This window comes from Haliaeetus leucocephalus, unplaced genomic scaffold (assembly GCF_000737465.1).
Source record: "Haliaeetus leucocephalus isolate CR32 unplaced genomic scaffold, Haliaeetus_leucocephalus-4.0 Scaffold566, whole genome shotgun sequence".
Lineage (NCBI taxonomy): Eukaryota > Metazoa > Chordata > Aves > Accipitriformes > Accipitridae > Haliaeetus > Haliaeetus leucocephalus.
The window spans coordinates 4,504,353-4,530,701 of NW_010973002.1; the positions used below are offsets into that span (position 1 = coordinate 4,504,353).

The window sequence follows — 26,349 nt, forward strand, 5'->3', positions numbered from 1 at the left end:
TGGAACTGCACTCCGAAGCTGTTAGTGCCAGAATTTCCAAGATCATAGCTTCTTGTGCTGATAGTTGAGTCAAAAAGACTTTCTTGCTTGTGAAGAGAAGAAATTAGACATGGCATCATAAAAGCCTGCAGTGCTATTTTTAGAGACTTGAATTGTGTTTAAATAGCTACCAAGTCAAAACTACTATTCTGTTTAGTCAGCTGTCAGTTTGCATGGACTCTTTTGGCCTGCCTTCCTTTAACATTTACCTATCACATTAGCCTCAGTAGTCCCAGTCAGGACTCTTTTTCAGAGTTAAGTATCGGGGAAGTCTTTCAGACAATCACAAGAAAGCGTAGTCCCTCCCCAAAGACATTACAATCACTCTACCCTAAAGAACTCACAGTCAGTTCAAGGTACTGCACAGTACGTAGTCATAGTGTTATTTGGGCACTCCTTTAGAAGTTGTGCTTCCACGAAAAAAAACCCAACAAACATATATATCATTTGCAGTACTTGAAATACTTAGAATAGTAACATAGAATATTTTAGAAATAGTGAGGCTGGCACATAGGAAACCCTTTCTCTGAAACACATCTGAAGTACCAGGCTTAGACCCAGATCAGTTTTACATTTGAATACAGTGATATGCAGTTCTAGCATTTTCGTTTGGTCTGTTTCTAACATATATACTACCCATGACATGTAGTGGAAAACTGAAAAGAATTCCAAGACACCATAGGACAATTGTGAAGACTCAAGAAAACACTGGTCATTGAAGAGAAATTTCATTACGTGATTTTTGCATGAAGCTTCTAATGTTTGAGTGTGCTACAGCATACCTATTTGTAAGGATGTTGTAAGCCATCTATGTATAAGCCTCATTTAAAGCCTTCCAGTGACGTCAAATACACCATGCTACACCATTTGTTTCAGTGATCAGTCATCTCATTGTTAGAACTGTGCACATTACTTCTGAAACTTCTTGTGCCCAGATGCTAGGTATTTTATCTTTTCATAGCATTGTATGCTACATTCAGAGAACTTGTTATCAAAAATCATTATGCCCTGTGGGAAGTTGGAATGGAAGTAGGAAAGGCAAAGCAGAAACCAACAGGACAGGCACCCAAGTTCAATCTGGTTGCTCTTATTTGTATTCTAAGAAGTGCCAATTCCAGCCATGAGAAGAGGTTCCTCGATGGAAGACCTGTAGGCTACATGTAAGTCAGCAGCCCTTTTAACACATTAATTTCTGCCACTTAGGCTGACATATCCTTTGGAAATAAACTATTCAGGGCATTAATTGTTTCCTCCACTGCGATTACTCACACAGATTGTGCATTGTTGCAGTGAAGTCCTCTAAGCCCTACCTGTCGAGGGCTCATGAGGAGGGAAACTGTTCATAGCTTTAGCACTTTTTTCATTGGTCCCATTTGAACGGAGTGTATCACAGCATAATGACGCTTTTGATAAGTTAAGGAAGTTATTGTAAATTTCTCAAATGAAAATGTTAAAAATTGCAAATCGGCTTAGCTAGAGTCAGTTATGTTCTAGACACTGGATCAACCTTGCATCACAAATTTGGCATAACAGTAGACAGGTATCCAAACTGACAAAATATAATTCACTCTTTAAATGCTTGCAGTGGTATCTTTTCCTACTGCTAATTGCTGATGTTATTTTGCATGCTGGTGTCAAATAGCATCTCTGGAATAAGAGAGTAAAACAACAGGAAAACTCCAGTAAATCATCATAGCCCTCAACAAACACAGTGCTTCAGAAGAGAAGTACCCTGAATAAAATCTTCATTCTTGCTTGACACTTCTCTATTTACTTTAGTCTTTTTATGGAATGGTCACCATTTAATGAGCAATTATGTACAATATTTACTTAAACAGTAAAGTGATCTCAGTGACTTTAATGCAAGCATTATTCTAAGGGCTGCTCTATAAAACAAAGAGAAAGGACTTCACCTCAGGATAATGTTACAGGGAGAACTTCAGTCAGCAGAACTAAATTTAGAAACAGTGCACTTACAAGATGTAACAACTTGCAAATTTATGATCAGATTTGGCAGCTCTTTTTCAGACTTGTTCACTGTACAGAATTCAAATGGTGTGATAACACAGTACATTTTAGCAGAGTTTGTAAAAATTAACTATAAAATAAAGCACAGAATATATTAGCTCTATCTTCAATAGTTCCACCTAAGCATCATCAGGATAAAACAGAAGAGTAGATTCATACTCTTTAGGGATTTCCTTACTATTCTACATATAAAACTCTTTTATCCCCTTTATTTCTTCCACCATTATTTTTTCTTATACTTTATTGTCAATACAATTTTTTACAACTCCTGTACAAAAAGTGGATTTAATACAACTATGTTTTTATAATATGTAATATATTGTGCTGATATTTTATCTGTTAATTTATTGAAAAATAATATATTTCTAGTAATAAAAAGGAAATATTAGGCTAGTCAGGAACTGAGGCATGTTTTCTTCTTATCTGATTATAGTTTATAGTAAAATTAAAGCACCTTTATAGTCACTGATCTAAACAAAAGGATCCCAATTACATCAACAGTTACTCTGCATAAGAGAGTTGTGCATGAGAGAGCTCCTGCTGCTGCATGCACCTTCACCACAAAGCCTGGAGAACCAGTTTAACCAAGCAACATGGACAGAGCTATGCCAATACTAAAGATGGACTTGACAATACAAAAGATATTCCACTGTTTCAGCTAATGAAGTTAAGCTTGTGTCATAAGAGAGGGGACATAGAAAGTAAAATCTGAGATAAGTTGCTTGAATATCCCTGACAATCTGAGCCAGACCCTATCAGATGTTAGAGAAGCTCCTGAGCAGGAGTTGGCACATAGAACTGACACAAGACCTTGGGCCAAGAGGACTACCAGAAAGGTTTAATGTGTCGTGTGTCTTGGTTTCTTTGCTTTGCTTTTTGATATTAAACTTGGTGCAGTTATCATAGCATAAGGATGCAGGCAAGGAAAAGTTTGTGAGTCCAGATAATATCTTTATAAAAAAAAAAGTATATTTGGAAAAAGAAACTCCTTTTCAGACACAAACCCTTTTTTGGGGAAGACCTTCTTCGGGACAAAGTGGTTGTACATTCAAAAGTATACCTACTGTTTCTAATTATGCTGGGTAGTCTTCTAAATGGCATTGTCGATAATAAAGCTTGCCTTTTCTTACTAAGATGGTAGGAATACAGCTGGTACCAAAAGCCCGAGAACTTCCCAGCAGCAGAAAGTTCTGCCATATGCCACCAGTCATCTCAAGTCTTTGAAGTCTATTTTTTTCTTAACAGAATATAAAACCCATCGCAAAGTCTACGCACACGGGTTGAGTATATGCTTCAAGATGTGTATATGTACTTAGGTATATACAAGCACCTTTTGAAATGGTAGCACTTCATCGAGAGAGAGAGAAAGAGAGAGAGAGAATTGGAACAAAGGATAAAAAGAGCCAACACAAAGAAAAATGTGCCTGTGAAATCCTCAAAGTTGGGGCTGAAACAAATGTTTTAGTTAATCCTCATTCTCATTTCTATACCGCACTAAACAAAAACTGGTTTGGGGCCAGGTAAAAGTTAGTTAAGTATTCTTTAGTTTAGCAAAAACTTTTCTCCTCAAAAAATCAACAGACAAGGACGAATTGCAAAGGCAGTTGGAGAAAAAGATTCACTTAGTGAAAGTGATTTGAAAAACGCAATAAGAAATGAAGGTTTCAAACTTCCTTTCCAATCCTTTTTAAACACTATCTCTTTTTTTTAAATAGAAAAAGGCTGTTAGTGATTTCGTTACTTAATGGGACTGGAGATAAATTAGGTAAGTGAGATATCTCTTAGCTCTGCTATCATCACTCATCTCAGTTGGCCTTCTTCCATCCTACACTGTTCTAGAGGAGCTGAGGGTCACCTCACTGTGAGAAATCTTGACGTGCATCAGACCCGTGAATTTAAAATCAGCTGCAAAAATATATACAACTATTTTGTTGCTGATGTGTTTGTTTACTAGGCAGAAATGGCAGCTCCACAGTATATCAGATTGTATGTCGATACAGCAAAAAATTAAAATACTGGGTTAAAGCAGGTTATAACTTACATTTCTCAAACCGTGTAGATTTAGTAGACCAATTTTTTTTCTGTATGTAATCGCCTGCTATATGGTTACTCCAAAGTTGTAATTAGTCCAATCTCTTATCTTCATCCTATGGCTTTTACTTTATGACTTGGGAATGCTGACTGGTTAATACATTTTAATTTTTTCTCTTTGACTGTACTCTGAAGGAAAGACATAAACAATTCCTTATCAAGAATCTGGTGTCTCCCTAACTCTCTTTAACAGCAAGGTTAGTAGCTAAGGACCCATCTTCTCTCCTTTGATGTCAATCTCTTCTTAATTTATATGTGTAAAGTTTATATTGGGTCACAGAAATCAGAAAATTCAGTGTATTAAGTGTACACAAAGTGCTAAAGATTTATAAAGAAAGAATATATACAGGTTAAATTTTGGTCTGTGTTTACTTGTTTTTGGCATAATTTCAAATTATTATAAACCAATTACATTAAAAATTTGCATGAATATCTATTTTTACTCTTTAATATGAATGTTTGTCTTTGGACTTTATTTTTTTTTAATAGACTGTTCATTTTTCTACATACCACATATAGTATGCTATGTTCTAAAATGGTATGGTGGAATGTGAAGAATTTTGTTTTGGGGAAATAATAAATTCCTTTGGCTCTGTACAAAAGGCTTTATTCATCCCTCAGGTGCATGATCATTATCTGGGTCTATCATGGCTTTTCCCTTAATTTAAACAAGAACCACCTACTGTAAATCACCTTTTTTTGCTTACAGACACATGTGCAACTGGTAGATGTGCAGCCTCTTACATTAAAAAATGTACTAACGTTTCAGTTTCTAAAAAAAGTTATGAAGAGATAATAAATTAATGCATGAATGAAAATTAACACTGATTCCAGTATCAAACAGTTTTTCTTTGCTGTCAGGGTGAAACTCAGTCTAAGCTGAGAGGAAAATAGGAATCTTATTGCAATTTCAAGTTAAGTTGTTGAAGCTGCTGTGCCAGAACATCATGTATGCCACAGTGTCTTAGTGGGGCATCATACATGCTTAAGGGACATGTAGCATGCATTCTCGGCTGCTAAATGCAGGTAATTATACAATTCTTCTCAACAAAATATCTATTTTGTACCAGTTGGAAGCTCAGCTCCCTACCACATAAGCTCATGGAATGGTGCCTCTCACCAGGAACCATACTTATGGAAAAAAATAGTGTGTAAACCTCTTACAAATGGCTTTTTCACGCACAATGTTTTACTACAGATCATAATACACAGATAAGTGATAGTCAAACATGCATACAGGCTGCTATGTTTCTTTCCTCTCTAGTGCAACCACTGCATTAACCTGAACACCTGTGCTAAAACTCAGGACGCCTTACTTGCGGACACAGGGATGTTCCCTTTCCAATCCACTTGTGCATTATTAGCACCCGTGTGAGTGTCTTTGGGTAGGCCCTTGCACTGCTCTCTCCATTCTTGGTTTCCACAGCATGCCACTACGGACAGTAACTCTAGCCCTCCATCTATCCTTTTGTCTTTGGTATTCAGGGGAGCTTGTGCAGCATGCAGCTAAAATGAAAATAAAATGTATATGTCTCTTCCCTGCTCCTCCTGAGGTAAATACCAACTTCATTCTACCGACCTGTAACAAAAGGCAGAGGTCAGAAGGACAAAATCCTCTGAGTTGGAGTCCATTTGTGCAGAGTCTTAGTGACTTTTCCAGACTTTTCCCAAGGCATTTGTCATTAGAGGCAGAGATCCATATTTAATAACTATGTAAGTGTTATTATGGTATTTCTTGAGATATACTGAAGAAAATTATTCACAGCATTGCATTAGGAAACCATTTTGTGTTGTCTCGGGGAAAGCAATTTATATATAGCGGTTAGAGTACATGTTGCTGTACAGAGCGTTACTACATTACCCAGCCTTGCTTAATATCTCAGGCTTAGAATCAGTTTGGTCACAAGATCCTGTAAGAGCTAGTGACTTTCAAGTGCTACGTATGAGACCCCTCAGACAGACCTGTCTTTCAGAAAGTATTAAATCTCTGCCACGAGCACACATTTTGGAGGACTGAAATGGACATCCAAACATTGAGACCCAACAGAGTAGTCTTAGAGAACTCTGGTCTTCATGAACACTGACGTAATTCAGGATTAATGCCATTGAGCTGAAAAGATTACAATAACAAAAGAGCAATATGAGATTTGACTTAGGCCTCCAAAGTCTAAAGTCTCCAACATATATTTAAAGAGAAAGAACTTACTCCAGCATTTGGAAAATGGTGCCTATTGAAAAGCATGAAACCTCTAAAATGTTATTTGAATGCCAGAAAAGTAATACTTTAAAATGCCACGACAAAGATGCCAAGAGGAACAGAAAGGAGTGAGCCAGAAACACTAACATGTTCATTTCCATCCTGTCTGCGAGCTGGGCGAGACCCACAGCTCCATGGACATCTCTGGGTATTAACTGATGGACAGTCCCTGCCCTCAGTGACATGGGTTTCATCTCACAAAACAGAAATATGGAAATAAGCTGGAGTTAAAATAACTAGAAAAAATACCAATTCAGAAACACGCGCCTTATGACGATACCTACATTTAGCTGTGACTTTGTAACCGCCCAGCGGAGGGTCATGGCCTTCCACGGCATCGAATCCTGCTGACACTAGCACAATCTCTGGATCAAACTCATTGGCGGCTGGCATAATCACAGTCCTACAGAGTGAAAAAAACCAACCTGTTAAAAATTAAAAGAACTATCTTCATGATATAAATTGCCACAATCTCAAAAATCCACAACACAAGATATTTTCTTTTAATTAAACCAATCTCCACTGTAGCTGTCCAAACCCAAACAAAGTCCAAGGCTTCAATTAATTTCTTTCTACAGTCACTCTTTTTTCTTTTCTATGATTGAGGAAAAAAAAATAAAATGCAGGTACATGTGAAAGCCTCTAATATTACACACACATCTGTGCCTGTTTTATCCTGCTGCCTATAAAAATCTGCCTCTTCCAGGGAAGTGACTAATGGTTTACAGAGAGCACTCAAAGCCTGAGTGGAAACCCGGACTGCTCCAGTTAGTGCGAACTTGGTGTAAATTTGAACTATAAATTTCTTTTGGGAAAATGTTTGCTTTCCAAACTTTTTTTTTTCTTCTTAACATTTTTAAATGTTTGTCGAGGTGGGGGGTGACTCTAGCAAAGGAAAAACATGAAATTCCCTTAATCAAATCCAGACTATGTTGTTAAGCCTTTCCAAGGTCAAGCATAACAGGAATGTGACAACCACAAACTAGTGACAGCAGCCCCTGCTGGTGTCAGGAAGATAATTCAGCCCTTCACAGTCACAAAGATTCCACTTTTTTAACCCCTTCCTTGACAAACTTCCATGGGAGCATTTTGTGGCTTTGTTTTTGCTCTTCTCCAAACTCAAAGCCTTAAAGATGTATTGAAGGAGAAGATAAAACCCTGCATTCTGCACTCGCAGATGCCTTCTTTCGGGCTGACTTTCTGAAGGGAAGGCGTCAGGATGGGTTTTACACCAGTGCGACAAATGCTGAGCCTGTAATGACTGCATTAATTCAGGCGGACATCACTAACATTAAAAGGCAAATACACAAATGAATATTCTATTCCAAATATATTAACTCAAGGAAATCCCAATTGGTCTACACTGGTCAAAGTCTGAGGATCAATTTTGCTCATGTGTAATACTATTTGCCTTAGTTCAATATTTATTTATTTATTATTTAATCAGCTTAGGCCAAAGAGATCATGTTTTTGTTGAAAGATTAAGGTTTTCTGTGGGGAAAAAAAAGGCATATTGATAATATTTTGACAACTCTTCAGGTTTTTCTTTAGTTTAGTTCTTGATCTGAATTTATAAATTTCATTTTGTTCTGATTTCCTCAAAGATAATTTTCATATTAGGAAAGTGTTCCTTTCACTTGTTAGTCAGAGAAAAGCAGAATTCATACTAAGTTAAAAGTCCTTGTCAGGGCATACAGCTTTTCAATGAATATCATTTTACATTAGAAAAAAAGGATAGAGGCAACTTCATTTTTCCAGTGATTTTGCTGAAATTGCACCATGAACGTCTGCAGGCAAAGTGATATAAGTTGTGAAATATTCCTTTTTTTACACATCATTAGTAGGCCTCTGCTGAAGTATGGCTTCCAGTATTGAGCATTGTGCTTCAAGAAGGACCTAGACCAACTTGAGAGAACAAAAGGAAAGAAAAAAATTCTAAAAAATGTGACCTAAGTGGATAAAATGATAGAATTATAATTATTTGATTCACATAACATGACAGTAAAAACGATAAAAGTCCATGAACATGTAAGTGGTTGTTGCAAGAGGAAAGAAATAACCTGTTCTGCATTTCCACAGTGGATAGGACATGAAGTAGTTGCAGCAGGAAAGCTGTAGTTCAGACACTGGAAAAAGCTTTTAAATAGTAAGGATAGATAATCGTTTCAATAAAATGTTTAAGAAAATTGAAAAGTGTCCATCTCTCTGATTTTTTTATAATAGGTAAAACAAATATCCATCAGGCTTGCCACAGGTTCAAGCTGACATGGCCTTGAGGAGGGAGGTCAGATTACTTTTCTTCTAGGTCTTTTTCCTACACTTCCATGGTGTGTAACTATGTAACACACAAAGTACACATGAGAATAATTACATTAGACACTATAGTGACTGAACATTTTTGCAGGCTAATCTCCACAAAGTTAGGGAACAATATCAGGAATAAAGATCTCTTATGCAACCACATCTTTCTTATGTACATACCTTCTGATACTCTAATTATACGTTCATTGTCTGAAGCAACACATACTTCCCAAACTTCCCCACGTCTGCAACACATGTGGCACGGATCCTGATTAGTGATGAGGACTGCGGCTGATATGCAATCTTGATCTGTCCCCATAGCACCATATATCTTATACACTGAAAGAAGGAGGGATCCTATGGAGAACCCTCCCTATCTGCAGCCACTTGAGCTTTTGCCCTCCTCCTCTCCATTCACATTTCCTCAAATTCAAGTCAGGCTCTGTTTTTTATTTCTTCATGTCAAATAAAGTGGCAGCACCACAGAGTACAACACAGACAATGCTCAGAAGTCAGAGGATGGAGTGTGTTGAGTACAGACAAAAGCTCTGGAAACTCAAGTTGCTGAGCATTAACAAACCTAACCAGGCTAAGAGAGAACGAGATTTTTGAGAGTCTTGTAATTTGGAACATTGGGAAAATCTACCACACTTCTACCACATTTCAAGACCTTGCTCAAAAGCATAAAGATGTCAGCACTTTTTTTTATAACTTGGGCAAAACAATGCATTTGACCCTTAATCTCATTCTTAGAAGCAGCAAAAATTGTTTAGCCACAGTTTCTTCAAAAATTTTGTGAAATAAGTATGTCTGACATGAAAACTGCCAGCCACGCTGGGTAACACTAGTAAAATTATTAAATACTGAAAGCAAGGTCTTTCAACACAAAGCACCAGGAATAGCTATTAACACCATCTTTAATAGTACTGAACAGGAAATAGTAGCATATTAATAAATCTCTACAGAAATGATATATAGGAATCTCAGCTAAAGGAAGGAGAAGGCTATAAGGATAATAACTGGAGGTGGCATTTACAATTCACTGTTCTGCTACTGCTTTCAGTATTACCTCAATTCACATGACTAAAATAAGACCTAAGAGGGTTTTTCTGAAACAAAAAATTTTTTCTTTTAAAAACGTACACCGTGTCTGTTAAATTTCACCAGAAGAATAGCACCCTACTTTTGCTATAATACTGTCTCACAAATCATGACAGAATTTTGCTGCTGCTACTCTGCATACTACATACCACAAGAGCTAACGTATGTGCCCACAAGACCTGTGTCATTGTTCATTTCTCTTTCATCCCCCATAATATTGAGGGACTTGGAATGTCAGAGCTCATCCATCTTACACTGTTCTTGATTTAATACTGAGCAGAAAATCTAAGGACTTTTCTTTAAAAAAGACATTATGGAAAATGTAATCTGTTTACCAAGATAGCAAGTTTGACTCTTTTCTAAAACATCTCAGGGTGTCCATGGCCCTTGTTACAGCAGCCAAGACTACTATTTGGTCTTTCAAAAAGGTGACAGCTGCAAGTCTCTCAATTGCAGAGACAACCATGTGGACATCTACTTCCTAAATCTCTAATCCAGTCTTCCTCTACATTAACCAACAGGCATTTAAGGTTGCTCCTCTTTTGAATAACAACTATGAGATCTCCACTCAGAGAAGAGTGGCTTAATGTCTAGAAAACATCATAGCATTTATTTTGGACTTTGTGTAGGTAGGACCTCTCTAACCGTTGTCTTGCTTTGGCAGGAACTCCTTTGTGGCACAAAACACACAAGTAAATTCCTTCACAAAAGCAAAAGATACTTTCTTGTTTTATGAAGTGCTATAAGGAATCATATACATACGTTTTTAAATATGGGCTAAATTTCACCAGGACATAAATATAACCTTTTGGCATTTGCACCTCTCAGGCTTCAGCGCCTTCATTATCCCTGAATAACTGTCTTTAGAAAAACGTTTTGAGGTTGGTATCTGTAAAGAAAGCCTACACAAAGCACTAGATTCCATCCCTTTTTTTTACCCCAAAGCAATGTGAAGCTCACTTCTCCTTCATAAACAGGCTTCTCCTACCTCAGGAGAGTGAGGACAGTTGGACAGGCAGGGACAGCTCCTGACTCTTCACTGTCTTTTGGGAGTAGAGAATCATCAGACCCTGTATCCTTCTCCTATCCCATCTCATCTACACTCTGGAGGGCACAGCTGGGTGTAAGAAAGAGAAATCATCCATCGACTGCCTCCTCAGGAGCTCCATAATCATAGTGCTTCCCTTCTCAATTACCTAAAAGAATCCTCTGAATGAGATCATAACAGAAAATATGTTTTTTTTTTTAAAGCACACAACTGTCCTTGGTCATACACTAATAGATGCTCATGTTAACCTTCCCAAATTCCTCAGACCAACCTTACGCTCAGAAGTTAGGCTGCAGCTGGCAGGATTTGTTATGGTGCAAAGGGTCAGAACTCTGCTCATCAGAAATCATTTGCAAGGCTGCATAGGCAGCCTGCACTCAGGCCTAGGTAGGAACAGTTATTATCTTACCCGCAGCAGGAGTAAGGAATATGTTTTGGCTTCTGGCCATAGGTCACCAGGCAGGTACAGACTGGGGACTGGCAGGCCATCAGCTTCCTGCTTGAAGCCAGTTGGGCTGCAGGGGTTACCAGCAAACAGAAATTAATGCTATGATCCTTCTCTGACAAAATGAATAGTTTTTGTCAGAAGAGAAGTCAATTTTATTCTTCCACTATGACTCACACTCTCTTCTACTCCCTTCTCCAAAGAAAATAAAACACATAAAGGAGATATTTATTTTCTGCAATCCTGAATCATATAGAAGCATAAATATTTGGTATACCGTATTCACCTAATGATGACAGCAGAGTTACAGGGGCATCTTGCCTGGCTGACTGTTTCTTTCTTTTCTCACATTTTTATTAATAAATGTGTCAAAGCCTGTAAGCTTGAGCAGCTGGATCGCAGGAGTTATTCATCCATGCTAAACGTTGCAGTTACAATGAAACTGTGTCCTCCAGCCCAAGGTAGTGCAGATCCTCCTTTAAGTCTGATAGTACTGGTAACAGAGCATGTGTCTGGGAAGCTGAAAAGATTCATTTTTGTCCCACTAAGGAGATTTCCCCAAAGAATTAATATATTCCATTCGGGTATGCTGCTGTCTGCAGAGAAGCCAAGGGATGGCTTCCAGTTGGGTGTAGTCCTAGAGAAAACATCAGGCATGTGATCCTCCCCTCCCCACCAATCTGAACATCAGATGCAAGACATTAAAGAGATTCTACCAAGGGACTCTGTTCCTTTTATTCTTCCATTCTATTTTTGTACATCTAAAGCACATGGTTAGGTTGCTCCCAAACATTTGTTCTCCCAGAAGAGATTGCAGAGAAGTATCCAACCCAGAAATGACTCTGCAAGTACCATCACACAGAGCTGGAAATCTCCAAAGAAAGTTAAGTTGATGCAAATAGCTACAATTCTTTTGCTGTGTTGGTAATTCAAAAAGGAAACGAGCAGGAATACCAGTCCAGCACAGTAATTTATGTAACCAAGAAAAAAAATCCACACTGTTCTAAAACTGCAGATTGGAGTGGCTTAGTAACATAAATTATTTGCTCTTTCCCTAAAATCCTCCAGTGTTTTCATCCAGTGATCTCAAAGTATTTTCAGAACATTAATAAATGGGAAGGCTCATATCTTCAGATGGTATAAATCAGTATAGCTGTTTCTGATTGCATAGTCCTCTAAAGCAAGCATTTCTTGTACCCACTTCACAGATGAATCAGCTAAAACTAAAAGCTGGTAAAACACTTGAATAAATTACTTAGTTGTCCCTGGAAAAACCTTGAAATAAAATGCAGAAGACTCTAAGTAAGTCCACTACTTCAACTAGAAGAAAACACTTTAAAAGAGCTGTTATTTATTCAGTTATACCAGACCTGTATTTTGCAAGAAATATATATACAATGCATTAGTGCTATTAGAGTGCGGGTTTTGCCACCAAATGAAGATCCAGTCTGTTGTTTGAAAGAGTGCAGGTTGTCCTACAGTTTCTCAGTTTTACATTCTGCAAATAAAATATTGTTCCAAACAATCACTATGTTGTCCTACCTTAAAATTACACAAGTTTAAGTATGTTGTTGAATGCACCCTGATATGAATAGATCAGAAAATATTTAAAAGATTGCCCTGATAGGTATGTGGAACTTATGGTATCTATTATTTTTATGTGTTGTTTGCACATATGTTTTAGTGTAACACAATATCAAGTAATGTCTATCCTTGCAGAAAGCTACATAACATTTCTGTACAACTATTGGATAATTTTTTTTTTTTTTGTCTCTGTATTAATTGAGTTTGTACTAGTGTCTCTCACTAAAATTTCGGTTTACCTTCATGACATTTCTTTATGCCAGTTCTGCTGGCAGCCCAAGTTCACTGAGGCCAAACCTGAGAACTCTCCCCCCAAACTCCTTGCTGACTGTCATCTGACCATCAGCTTTGTCCTGGACTTATCCTCTCAGGTATGCCTAAATTCTGCAGATTTTATCTGTATTAGTTTCTAAGTTATATCTTTTATGTAAGTTTTATCTTTATAGCCGTTATTTTTATATTTTTTCTTTTATGCTTATAGGTTTTCCTTTTATAACTTTTTAATAAATTTATTTCTTCTCTATTTTTTATAAGTACAGTCAATATTCTTGTCCTTACTTTTATTTTACAATTAACTTATTCGCTTTCTGGAAATACAAAATATATTTTTCTTTTATTCTTAAATGGGCAAAAGGCACCACCACATCAATACAAAATCCTTGCTACTGTAAATCACAGTCATTTCACTGGGATTTACACATGGTATTAAACTTAAGCACATGCCAAAGTGTTTAAAGGGTCAAGGTCTTCCATGGATGCACCCAAGTTGGTAATTTCAAACCTTATACTTCTAGAAGTATCTAAGTGTCACTGAATGAAGTTTTAGAAGCACCAATAGATTTGCCTTTTTTTTTTTTTTTTTTTTTGCTTTTTAAAACATTTTCATAGCCTAAGGCTATTATTTGTGGGTTCCTTTTTAAATGAATAATTATTTTGGCATCCTGCATGCAAGTTTCCTGAGTTCTATTACAGCTGGAATTGCAACATCTTAAGCACTCAAAAAGCATAAGAAATATTGACTACAATATCTGCTGATCCTTCCTTTTTTATTATTATTTAGAAAGGTGGTTTCAGTGTAATTATAAGGACTCTTCTACATTTGATCTAAAGTATGCCTCAGTCAGAGTCTCTGAACTAGTAAAAAAAGAATCAAAATAAGAAAAAGTTAACAAAGACGAAAAGTATGAGAAAAATTTTACTTTGTGGTTTTCAGAATTTGCTTAAAAATTAATAGCACAGTCAAATAAAATTATCCAACTTCTAGAAACATGGGCAAATGCATATACACACATACAATGCACATTTACATCCATATTCAGAACTAAGTAAAATTCAAAGTTCAGTGGCACTAGGTAAAGGGATTGGCTACAAATTATGGTAGCTTGCTCAAAGGCTATGGGTCCAAGTACCTCTCAAATGATTATATGTTGAAAGAAGAGGTTACCTTGGAAGGATCAAAGACTTTCAGCTGTCCAGTATGCAAATATAAAGCCTTCTATGGAAATATAGGCCAAGATAGCACTTCCAATAGCAGGATATCTCCTTACAGAACACTTTTACCCTGAAAAGTGACTGAGTAAAAAAAATCTGCATTTTCTATTAAATGTTCCTCTGTCTTTTAGAGTCTTATTTGTGGGAGCACTGGCGTGATGAAAGAAAAATTTACTATCTTTTTACCTTTTCTTTATTTCTCAGATCTCAAATAAAGCTGGTTGGTACCATGCCATTTTGTGCAACATAACTTATTTACTAAGTTCCAGCTGTTAGCTAAAGGACTGATGTGGCTTCCAAGAGCTATATAACTGAAGATGATATATGAGAAGGAGGAAATAGAGGTTTAATTTGTAAAGATGGAGCTTAAAATAAACCACAGCATGACTTAAAATAGTATCACCAACACTGAGAAAGTAAAATGCAATAAATATAGAATCCCACCATTTTAAGTCAATTATTTTCCTATCAAAGCCATTCTAACATATATGGGAAATGGTACTGATGCATATACACTGCCAAATTTTACCCTCAAGTATTATTTAGGATAGAATTTAGCTTTCAGGGTGTAACATGTTTTTACCAGAAAAAAACAATTCAGTGCCCATTTCTTGTTATTAATTGGGTTTTGGGTTTTTTTTGGGGGGGGGGGGGGGGGGGGGAGAGTAAATCTTTAGAAGCTTTTCTGCCATAAATATAATAATCACATTTGGGGGTATTTTAATTTTTCTGTTTTAAAGTTTGCATGGCTGCTTAGAAAACATGACATTTCTATGAAGCCTGAGGACACTACAGTATTTTCTATAACAAAATAACTATCAATTTTGCCCTTCTACTAAGTAATTTCTTTCAGCAGTATTTTATCATAAAAGTCAGTGGACTTGGCCTAAAATGTTAACATAATAAACTAATAATACTACTAAAATGGTTCACTGCTCCCAGTAAATCTTATTACATAGTAATAAAATTGCTGCTAAGAAGACAAAAGAAAGTATTATAATATCAGAAATAGTTAAAGGCAGAGGTAAAAACTTACCTCAATGTGTTGCATTTAGAGAGTTCACAAAATGAATGATAGCATGGTATCCCCTCTGAGAAATTTCATATGTCTATGAAAAAGCATATTATTTTGAGCATATCCTATCTTTCAGTGTATTTTTAGAGTACTTGACACTTTTAAAATTACTTAGCAATCTAAGAACAGTATAAGAGAAAGGGCAGCGTAGTACCTGTTTTACTTACACTCCACAGGAATGGTGGAATTGGGGAAAAGAAGGAAATGGTGGTGGTCTGAATAAATTAAAAATTAAAAAGAGGGCTCTGGAGTATGAAGTTTGTCTCTAGGTCCAAAATCTACCCTTCTCCTTTACGAAAAACCTTTAGAAAAGCTTTCCAATTTGGGCATATAGCATACAGTTTGACAAACCGCAGCAATGAGGAAAATATGCTATCCAAAATTTACTGCTATTGATTGTACAACAGCTCAGTTTGCAATGTTAACAATCTGCTTATGTCACCACTGAAGTAAATACTAGAGAAGTTTAAAGTAGTTTTCAATTCTTGCAAAAGTGAGATGTGGAGAAGAAGGGAGGGTAAACCTTATTAAAAAATGCCTGGGGAGATGAATTGAAGGGGTTGCATATTTCATGGGAGCAATAGGTTGAGTGGATAAAAGATACAGAAATCCCTTGCAAAAAATACTTTTACCACAAAATTTGCTAAATTTCTGAAAAGTGCAATTTGCCCAGAAGGGGATTTTTTTTTTCTTTCCTTTTAAATGAAAAGAAAACAAACATTTTCTAGAAATCAAATTATTCATCAAGGTCACGGCCATTTGCAAAAGCATAATTTTTCACATACTGTATTCATCAACATGGCTGTGAATACGAAGTACATGAAGTTGTCTTAATTTTTTTCTCAGAGGTCTCTACAGATTCTCTCTTGCAAATGCTTTCTTGCTTTGTCTTGTATTTTCTTCCTCATAACTACTTTTAAAGGTATTTTCTGTGTGTGTGGTTTTCTGGCTTATCATTAAACAGAAATTTCACAAGTTTCTGGATAACCACTATTATGTTAGTATATATTATGTTGTCACTATTCCTTTGAAGTAATGCTATTCAGAAAATTGCTTATATGGCTAATCTTATTTTTCAGCTCTTATGAGGTATTCTTTCAGAGGGAAGATACAGACATGTGTCACTTCCTCTTGTTTTTTGCTGATGAACAACATACACTGATAGAAAAGGAACATATGGACATTTTCTCACACCCAAACCAAATTAACCAACAGGAAATGTCTCTGATCTCAAGCTGGAAGATACTGATGCTATAGGCAGCAACAGTATCCAACACTTCTGTATTAGTAAATACAGGTCTCTTTGTTTGTCTCATGCTTGGCAGAACTTTGTCATTGGAATTGAGGCCACTTCAGACCATCCCATTACTCCACTGTATTTAACCAGACCAGATGGCTTCATTCTGATATCTAAAAATACAGCAACCCTCATATAACAAGGTTTTACACAGAACAGAAACATCAAGTCTTCTCTCTTCACCTAAATTGAATGCGACTTAATGGAACCTATGCTGATATAACTGTAGTGGGGGTTTAGAGGAAATATTTACAGATAATGTAAAGTAACCCAAAAAAACACTTTTCAGTCCCTGCCCTTTCCAACCCCCTCACAAAATTCTCAGAGGGAAAGAGCGAAGATATTTGTGGGAGCAGGGTGAATGCTCACACTAAAGCACTAATCCCTAGGTACCACACAGTGTTAGAAACTATGACTTTTTCTGGTGCAGTTTCAGCTACTGTTTGGTTAGAAATGTGATCTGGTGTTGGCTCTGGGTAGTTTAGAGGAATCCTGTCTCTTTTATATTATCCTATCCCCTCTCTTCCCTTACACTCATTCTGCTCAACAAAATAGAGGAAATATGATAGACTCCAAAGACAGAGAAAATTGGATGTCAGGGCTTACAAATTAACTGAATTGAATGTGACTAGAAGGACTCAACTCACAAACAAAAGTACCAAACTTGTTCAGGGAGTAACGTCAGGTAGACTAATGTTTTAAAATATGAAACAGTCTTCTGCAAGAGAGTTATGCCTATAACTTAAAGAGTGAAGTCAAGGAAAGGACTGGAGGGAACTAAGTCTTAGGGAAATGTGAAGCCAAATATGACATGTTGACGACAATGGGAATTTTGTTTCTGATTTCAGTAGTATGAATAAAATAGGGTTTTATACCTGAAATTCAAAAGGGAAGCATTTTTATAAAGGAAAGAACCTTAAATATTAAGGAATCAATGTCGCAAATAGGAAGTTTAATAAAATACGAAAGTAGCAAAGGAATCTGCATTAACACAATATCTGAAACAAAACCCAAAATGGTCAGAAGATATTGTACCAGCTTCCGAGAAACTTAAAAAAAAAAGAGGCTATATATTCCCATTCACAGACACAATGAGGGAAACAAAAAATTTTTCTTAAGCACATCTGGAAGGAGAAGGAAAAAAAGGAAAAAAAAGAGCTCTGAAAAATAAGGATTGAAGACAGCACCGCAGAATTCAGGAATCACATGTTCCCTGCATAAATGTTTCACAACTTTTTTTTAACAAGGAAGGAATAGTGAAGAGCAAAGCACTTGAAATCTCAGCCTGAGAAACAAAACATGAAAATGCAGGTATACTGCGATATGATTTAATATTTTACTTAAGCTTCCATTAACTTCATGGAGCCAACATTTCTCCTAATAGTTTTTATTTGACATCTGCAAAAGAAATGCAGAAAGTCTTGTGGTCCTAGATCAATCATAACTTTTTCAGTAGTGCACATGGAAGAAGCCTTTTATTTGTGCCAGGCATTTTACAGCAGAAAGGCAACTCCACTCACCCCAAGAGAGTCATACTGATACAATGCTAATCCATTTGCCAATACAATCTCTTGCACCAACTCTTCATGTTGCCAGGACCCCTGAAGAAGGTCAGAGGAAAAATCAAGGTGAAGTTTGTGATTTAGCTGAAGAGCATCTAAAATTTACATTTTGATGTTTCTGAAATTGCCTTTCCCCCCTGAACTTACGTCTCTGCACTTCTGTTACAAAACTGAACTGCTCACACCTCTTTTAATTATTTTTGGATCCTATTTGGAGTGATAAATTAGATAGTCTCTGCAACAGCATGAAACAAAAAAGACTTTTTCTACCATATGTTACAGCAATAAAAGAGAAAGCTGTTTCCCATTATTGGCTGGTCCATCCTCATGTAGTCAGTTGCCTTGGAAACTGAGATTGATTATAATTTCAAGAAAATGTAAGAATGAACGGAATCACATAGTTCCTTTTTCAATGTCTGTCTCAATTTACAATGTTGAAACTAGCAACAAAAACATCCCTAAGCATGATTTCCACCTCTAGCTTTATTTTTGTTGCACTTCTCTCTCAGAGTGGCATTCAAAATAAGATAATAACTTAGATTGGATACATCAGTAAAATAATTGTGAAGTTTCAGAAAACATTGTAATAAATTTAAGTCAAATGTACACTAACATTGACTTCATTAAAAAAAAATTTAAAAAAAATAGTTGTTCTTCCAGATTTGATATCTGGATGACACAATATCTAGGTATCATGTAATTCAAATTCTTTACTCTGTCCAAAAACTTGAACTTTCACTGAAGCCAAGATATATTTGATAAAACATTAATTTTCCAAGTATTTCACGGACCCCTTCAGGAGTTCATAATCATTTCTCTCCTAAGGATTTGACTTTAATTAGCTTTAGTGTGGTTACTGCAAATAAGTTACCATTTATTTATGAAATCCTTTTGTCATTTTAAATTCCTTATTTAAAATTGCCAACAGAGCTTGTAAACTGTGCAAAGGACTCGTTCAAAAGCACCGCTTTTCATGCTGCTATCTTTGGTTTACCAACAGTCCCAAAAACTCTGCAAAGTGACTTCTTCTGCTTTGACTTCTTCAATTCCAGTTGCTGACCTATATTTAAAAACAAGGAATTTTACACCAGCTGAGAAATTTGGCATACTCTTCTCATCTACTCCTCATTAAAATTACTCTTCCAACATAAAATTGCCAAACCTGTCATAGGGAGTTGCGGAATTACAGTGAATAGGAGGAAGTTTTTATCATTGCTAATACATGGGAGGTGATCCAATAGATTTTTAAGCTGTGGCCCCTTCAAGAAAGGTTAGAAGATTCTTGGCAACTAAGCAAAAAGAATTTGTCAGCCCTTCAGCATGAACAGCTAAGGAAAAAATTACTTATTAAAATCTGTAAACTTTGTATTGTTTTTCTGTAAGATAGTTCAGTCTTTGGAAGGAAAAACAGAACCCTAAGTTAGTATAATGTTAAGGATAACTACAGAAGGGCTGTATATATAATCATCTTAGTTGATTTTGATTTTGCAGTCCTAATTTCAATACTTTCTGACTTTTGTGGATTCATAACATTAATCAAATAATATCTAAAATTTGATATTTTTCTTCTCACTTATTGGGCAATTCATGTCTTCTTTTTTTATCCAGCTCTGCACACTTGACAGACATTGCTAATTAAGTAGTTTGCAATGAATTTTCTTATCTAGTGCCAAATAAATTATTTGCATTTTTTACATTATTTACCCAGTATAGCTTTAAAAAGACATTGCAGTAGCACAAATGTAATTTTAAACTTCATGTCATAGCTTTTAAATAGTTAACAAATTATTTATTTCATTTTATTTTATACCTTGAATTCTAGTAAAAATCTGAGCTTTTAATTGTAAATCTTGAAATTTAATTCCAATCTCAAACAGCAATTTGTGCCCTGACACTGGGAATCTTGGCAACCTGTCAGTCCAAGTGGTAACCCACAGTCAGGAAGGAAAAAGTCATATTTGAAGAGACTTGACTGTGGAACGAGAACTGGTAAAGTCTTGCTTGCTATGACACAAAGCAAGCCAGCTTTCCCACCACCTCGTTGCACTGCTTTCTTCACCAAAAAAGCAATGACAGAGATGAGGAGTATCAAAGAGCAAGGAGTACTTAAAAATAAGCTGATCCTGCCAAGGCTGATATTTTCATCTTCCCTCTGGCTCTACTCCATTCTCTTTAAATTCCATTGAATCACCAAAGGAGAACTCTGGCCTGATCATTGAAACAAAAAATAAAAAAAATAAAATCAGTGACTAAACCAACAAACGAGAAGTACTCTAGTTTGTACTCTAAGAAGGACTACTTTTAGCAGGATTACTAACTATTGATGAATACAGCTCGAGAATGGCTTCAAGAAGCTACTGCAGTTCTAGAATACTAAGTATTTCTATAATTCATGCAGATACCGTACAGATAAAAAGCACTTAAAATTGAAAAAGGCATATGCTGTTTCAACAGCTACAGGGTACATGTGTCTTCCAAATTGGCTCTATTTCTAATTGCATGTGAAGCCAAATCCTGATAAGCAGTTCCTTCAGACTTGTGCTCTCTTTAACAGTTCCTACATTCTCCTTCCACAAGTTAAGAAATTCAATCAGAATTTTTTTAATTCACGATCCCATATAAATGTAAATAATGATTTATTAATAAAGGAATGAAGATTATTATGCCAGGCTAATGTGAGAAAAAATGGTGTTCTAGGACATATGTAAAAACCCATGGATTTTGTTTATCTTGTTATCCATGCATTCAATTTTAGGCTTTGTACAGCTTCCTTAAAAGGAAGTATATATTAGCAAAGAATAGACCTCAAGGGGTTTGAAGTTTGGTTCATATAAACATGTAAATGTTTTGATGTTTATTTCCATCTTATCTATGCAGGGTCACCAATACTATCAGAATATCCTGTTATAGAATCTCTGTTTCTAATTCCAGGATGAAAAGATTCACAAAGTTTTGCCTTAACCTTTTGAAAATCCTGTTAAAGATTTGTTTTATTCTGAAGTTGGACTGAGGGTAAGGTTTCTTTTTTTTATTTTATCCAGACTAGTTCCACCATGTCTTGTGTAAATCATTATAGTCTTGTCTCTCTCACTTCATTGGCTTTTTGGTTTCCATCTGTTTTCTCTCATCTTTTCCTCTACTCTGCCTCATCTACATTCTCTTTCTACTCTGTTTTCTCTCATCTGCTTGCTCATTGCTATTAGTCCAGCCCTCTGTTTTCCCCTTTACTTCCCAATTATCTCACAGAGGTGGAGAATGCAAGAGACCTGAGAGCTCCATTCTGAGAGATGCTGACGACTTTTTTTTTTGACCTGCAAACTTTAGCTTCTTGTTTTTATTTATTTTTTAAAAGACTCCTGGATATCTTTACTGACCTAAGCACGTTACTTTTCTGAATGTTGTCTAAGGTATATCGTGTTCTTATTCCTAGAAACATTAATTTCTACAGGACCCATTTGTACTTTTCATAGGAAGGTGTAACTCCCTAGTGTCCTACCTGCACAAAGGTTAGCACTGTATCATGATATGTACTTTACTAATCTCTGATGGGAAGCTGTAAATATTTCATTGTTGCACATTATCGTATCTGTTGAAGAACATTCAGGAATGTGTTCATGTTAATGTTAATAAAATTAATTTCATAATGCTGCTGTCTGTGATACAAGCAAAATTGTAACTATCTCAAATTTTGGAAAAAAAGGATAGATAGACATGCATTTAAAACCTTTTAGGATCAGTACCCAAATATATACATTATTCTATCATTGAAAATGGCTTAACAGGGCAGGCTTAATGCTCTACAGCTACCTTTGTGACACCATGAATGTCACAACTCTCTGTTCTAAAGCTGTAATCTAGCCATTGATGATCAGGGGTAATCTTTAATCCTTAAATTGAACTCAGTCAGAAACTTCCAGCTCAAAACTATTTTTTTTCTTTCTTAATAAAAAACAACTCTTCACAAATGTTCCAAACTGTACAGGAAAGTACTGACCTTCCAGAAGTGTGCATATGGTCTCACTCCCAGGGCCTTCACTAGTTTCTCAGGTTTGTGCACTTTACCTTGTTATCTCTCCAGTGCAGTCCCCTGTGACAGAAGTCCAGAGATGCAGTGCCGAAGGGACTTAGACGAGGTCATCACCCCAGCACCAGGTCCATCATTTAAACGGTGCATTCATGCATAATTCACAGAATTACCTACACATTTCTATGTCTCAGGCTTGGAGACACTGGCTGGACACATAACTGAGCTACTAGTTTCAGTGAAGTCCAGCTGTACTATGTGTCCCTTTTCCTTGGGACAGCTCCCATTTACAGTAAAAGCCACCTCCTCCAAGTAAACACCCCTGAAGCAGGAAAGCCCTATTTATCTTCCGGGAATTACCACCTCTTCCCTTGTGCCAGCAGATATCTGCATCAAAGCTTTCATTCCTCAGACTCTGCCCTTCTCCTCATGCTGTCCAAGGGAATGTTTCCAAGCAGTCCCTAAAGGAGGGACAAATAGTAAGGTTCTTGCTCTTCCCTGTGTCAGTAGAGGAGGAAAATCACTACAAATTAGAGCCCTGCTGTGGAGGAAACTTCTGGAAACTCCAGAGACTTCTACAACTTTCCAGAAGTTACAAATGAGGTTTAGAGAGGTAGCTTGGATGCTGCCTTAATTACAGACTCCCTATCTCTTTTCTATGACTGTGAAAACTGTGAAGGATTTGAAACAGAGACTGGAGAAAGGATCATCCCTCTGTTGAAAGCACTGTTTTCCACTGAATGGCAAAAAGGCAAGTGACAGAAGTTGGCTGATTTGGATTTTATCAAATAAAAGTAGCAGTGTTATTCCATGTCATTCCACACTCTTTGACATCTCATACTGTTTTTTAAAGACTATGAAAATTTTTAAAGCTGAGGTGCTAACGTGGAGCCTTGTCAGAGTAAAGGTTGTTATTGAAGGAGGTAACCAGTCCTTCATGCTTTCAGAGAGGCTCTGTTCTGAAGGTGGCATCTGTGCCACAGCCAAAGCAGTATTTAACTTTCAATGAAATGCTGGACTCATGAACCTGAGTGATTTGGAACTGCTCTATTTATAAGCAGATATTCAAGACAGCATTTTTGGAAGGCAGCCACTGGAGTGTACTGTATTATGGAATAAATCACACTGAAAAGATGCTCCCTGTCAAGGTGGAGATACTTTTAGAAAAGATCAGTTACAGAAACCATCACATTTATGTGACTATTTCTACCTTTGTTAGTGACACAAGCTTATTTCAAACACACTGTAAGATCCCAGATGAGTTCCCCTAAGACTTCACACAGATCACAATACCACAGGCTCTTAAATATAGTGGAGATTTCTCATTTTTTATAGTACAATGAAGTACAATTAAGGCATGATCTTCCTCTGACAAGTCTGAAATGATCTCCAACTCAGTTCCTTAGGGAGCGTGTTGAAATTTAGCCATTTAAAAGATCTCTAGCCAATATTTCAACTGCTCTGAACTCTCATAAATATTATCAGCTCTAAACTTCTGGAAAGGTTCACCGTTGAGAGGTAGTCCCTTCAGGAGTATACAGTACAACCTGACTAAAGTACAACCTCATCCCAGGTTATTGTTCTCATGTATTTTGGTCTATGTGCAGTCAACAATATGGGCTACGGAAGGTGCAGTACAAGGGTATAACAAAAAGCATACAACCGAAGTGGCAAACCTCCAAGTTACTTCATCAATAAACTGAAGTGGGTACCTTGCCTATGGATATGACTACAATGCACACTGCAGCAAGACGCAAAGATCTGTAGCTTTAAAATGAGTCAGCATGGATACTGAAAAAATTTTGCCAGAGGGACTTGGTTTTGTACCGGCTATTTCATATTGCTAAGAAAAGGTAATTTATCTCAGTGCAGCATATTAGCCCCTTTAAAGCTTTAAATCTTTCCAGCCTGAAAGATTAGTTTGGAGACAGACATAAACTACTCACAGTGTGTGTGTTTATGTTTTGACACTGTGCAGTAAAGACAAAATCAATTAGCGTGGGTGGTTCATGAGACTTCTTCAGACGTTTCACAGGTAGCTTAAAGATGGATTGAACATGTCTACACTTGTTTTGCAGGTATAGAAGTATAGGCATACTCTGAGACACTGGCTTAGAACAATATCCCTAACCATATATGGATGAAACCATGGTTAACTGAATTTTCCCAGAAGTATGTAAATAACCATTACCTAGAATAGAGATTAATTTAACCAGGAATGGCATCCAAATCCAGATGCAGACACCTAACTGTATACTGTAGGAGTCTATATGTGAGCTGAGGGTCTAAACTCTCATTATGTTTCATGGAAAAAGAGGATTCAGTTCCGTTACCTACATGAAGATATCCAGGAGCTTTTGGGATGCGGGGGGACTCATCCTGGCCACCTGTTGACTTCTCAAAAGGGCACAATCTCCCACAGCTCCTGTGCTATAGCTGTCAGCCCCAGCAGTAAACCTCAGCTTCTCCAGTGCATGTCATGTGGCACTGGACTTGTATGTTTTTGAGAACTGAATCAAGGTCATAGTCGGTACAGGCAGTGAAATCTAGAAAATTATTCAAACAACCAGTGTATGTCCCTGCTTAAGGGTGAGTCACACAGCTCTCTCAATTCAGCGGACTGTATCACCCAGAGCTCCACAATGGGAAAGTAGACACCTTGCTCACATGCAGATGCCTACTTTGCAGGGACATGCCTGGATTTCTGAATTTGACCCTGAATTCATCTTTGTTATACGCTAGTTTTTAACCATAACCTAGTGTGAAATAAGAAGCCAAAAGTCTCAGCTTCTTCAATATTATTGAGTCAATCAGACTAAAAGCTCCAGCAGAGAAACCATTCTAGGAAGCCTTCCATTAACGCTATTCTCCATCCAATAAGGTGGGGCAGAGACAGTCTCCTGGGTAGAGAGCAGAGGAACTCAAGCTTCTTTTTCCAACTGTAAAGTCATCTCTCTTCATGTTCAAAGTAGAAAGGACATAAGGAAGTTAATCACATCTGTATAATCAAATTTTTCAACTAAGATCTGAAAATGTATGGCTGCTTTCCACATTTTCCTTTAGGGTGCTAATATAAATTGTTTCTACACAGCAGGCTGAACCTTCTGTTCCCTCTCAACAAACGGCTTGTATATTGCTGCTTTTTCAGTGCAAAGATCATAGTCTGATCTGGGCAGCTAATACTGTTATAATAACTTATAACAGTAATTATCTAGATTTTACTAAGAATAATAGTATTTATAAGCAGCATGGGCAATACAGGACTTGGCACTTCGTTAATTCCACAATCCTTACACAACCTAATATGCCACAAATAGTATGGAACTGCAGTTACACAATAGCTACCATTAAATAAAAAATTAGTCCATTTTTTAAAGCATCTAAGATAGGATTGACTGCAAATTCAAAGTAATGGTTCATGTTACTGTTAGAACAGAATTTCACTTCTGCTAAAAATGTTTTAAGCACAATAATAAATAGAATGCAGTTGGAAGTCTTTTAAATTTTTAGAGAAACATTGAATTTGTGTGTATTTTCCTGTGTTTTATTACAGCCCTATCAATCACTGTAGTTATTTTGGAATACTGTACATATGAATTAAATTAAGGAAACAGAGCTATTAGGAGAAAATATGCAACTAAAAGCACTCCCTGTTTTTTCTTAATCCTAAATCTGACCTTGTTAACAAGCAGGTGCAAGACTTCACACTACAACCAAAAACAATAAAGAAGCATGCTGTCCTCATTTTTCCTCTAATTGTTCTTTTCTCCAAATTGTATTAGCTCCCATTTGTTTTATGCAATATTCACCATTATTCCCTTTTATTCTTTTCAAGTTTATTGTAGTCCTGGAAATAAGAGTACAATCCTTTGATCTCCCACATCACACAAAAGTAATCTATGAGAATATAGCATATGCCATGATATGAGAAATGTATCCCAGTTGAATTCCTCAGTCAAAAGAATTACATACCTACGGCATCCTCCATGAAAGTTCTCTGGAGTGA

General features: G+C 36.6%; 1 protein-coding gene across 1 annotated transcript in view; it reads right to left on the reverse strand.

The window, feature by feature from the left end:
- HDAC9 (histone deacetylase 9) overlaps nt 1–26,349 on the reverse strand; it is a 281,586-nt gene that overhangs the window by 50,522 nt on the left and 204,715 nt on the right. Inside the window, exon 22 of the mRNA XM_010577624.1 lies at nt 6,700–6,818. Coding sequence (XP_010575926.1) covers nt 6,700–6,818 — 119 coding nt within the window. The remainder of the gene's footprint in view (nt 1–6,699; nt 6,819–26,349) is intronic.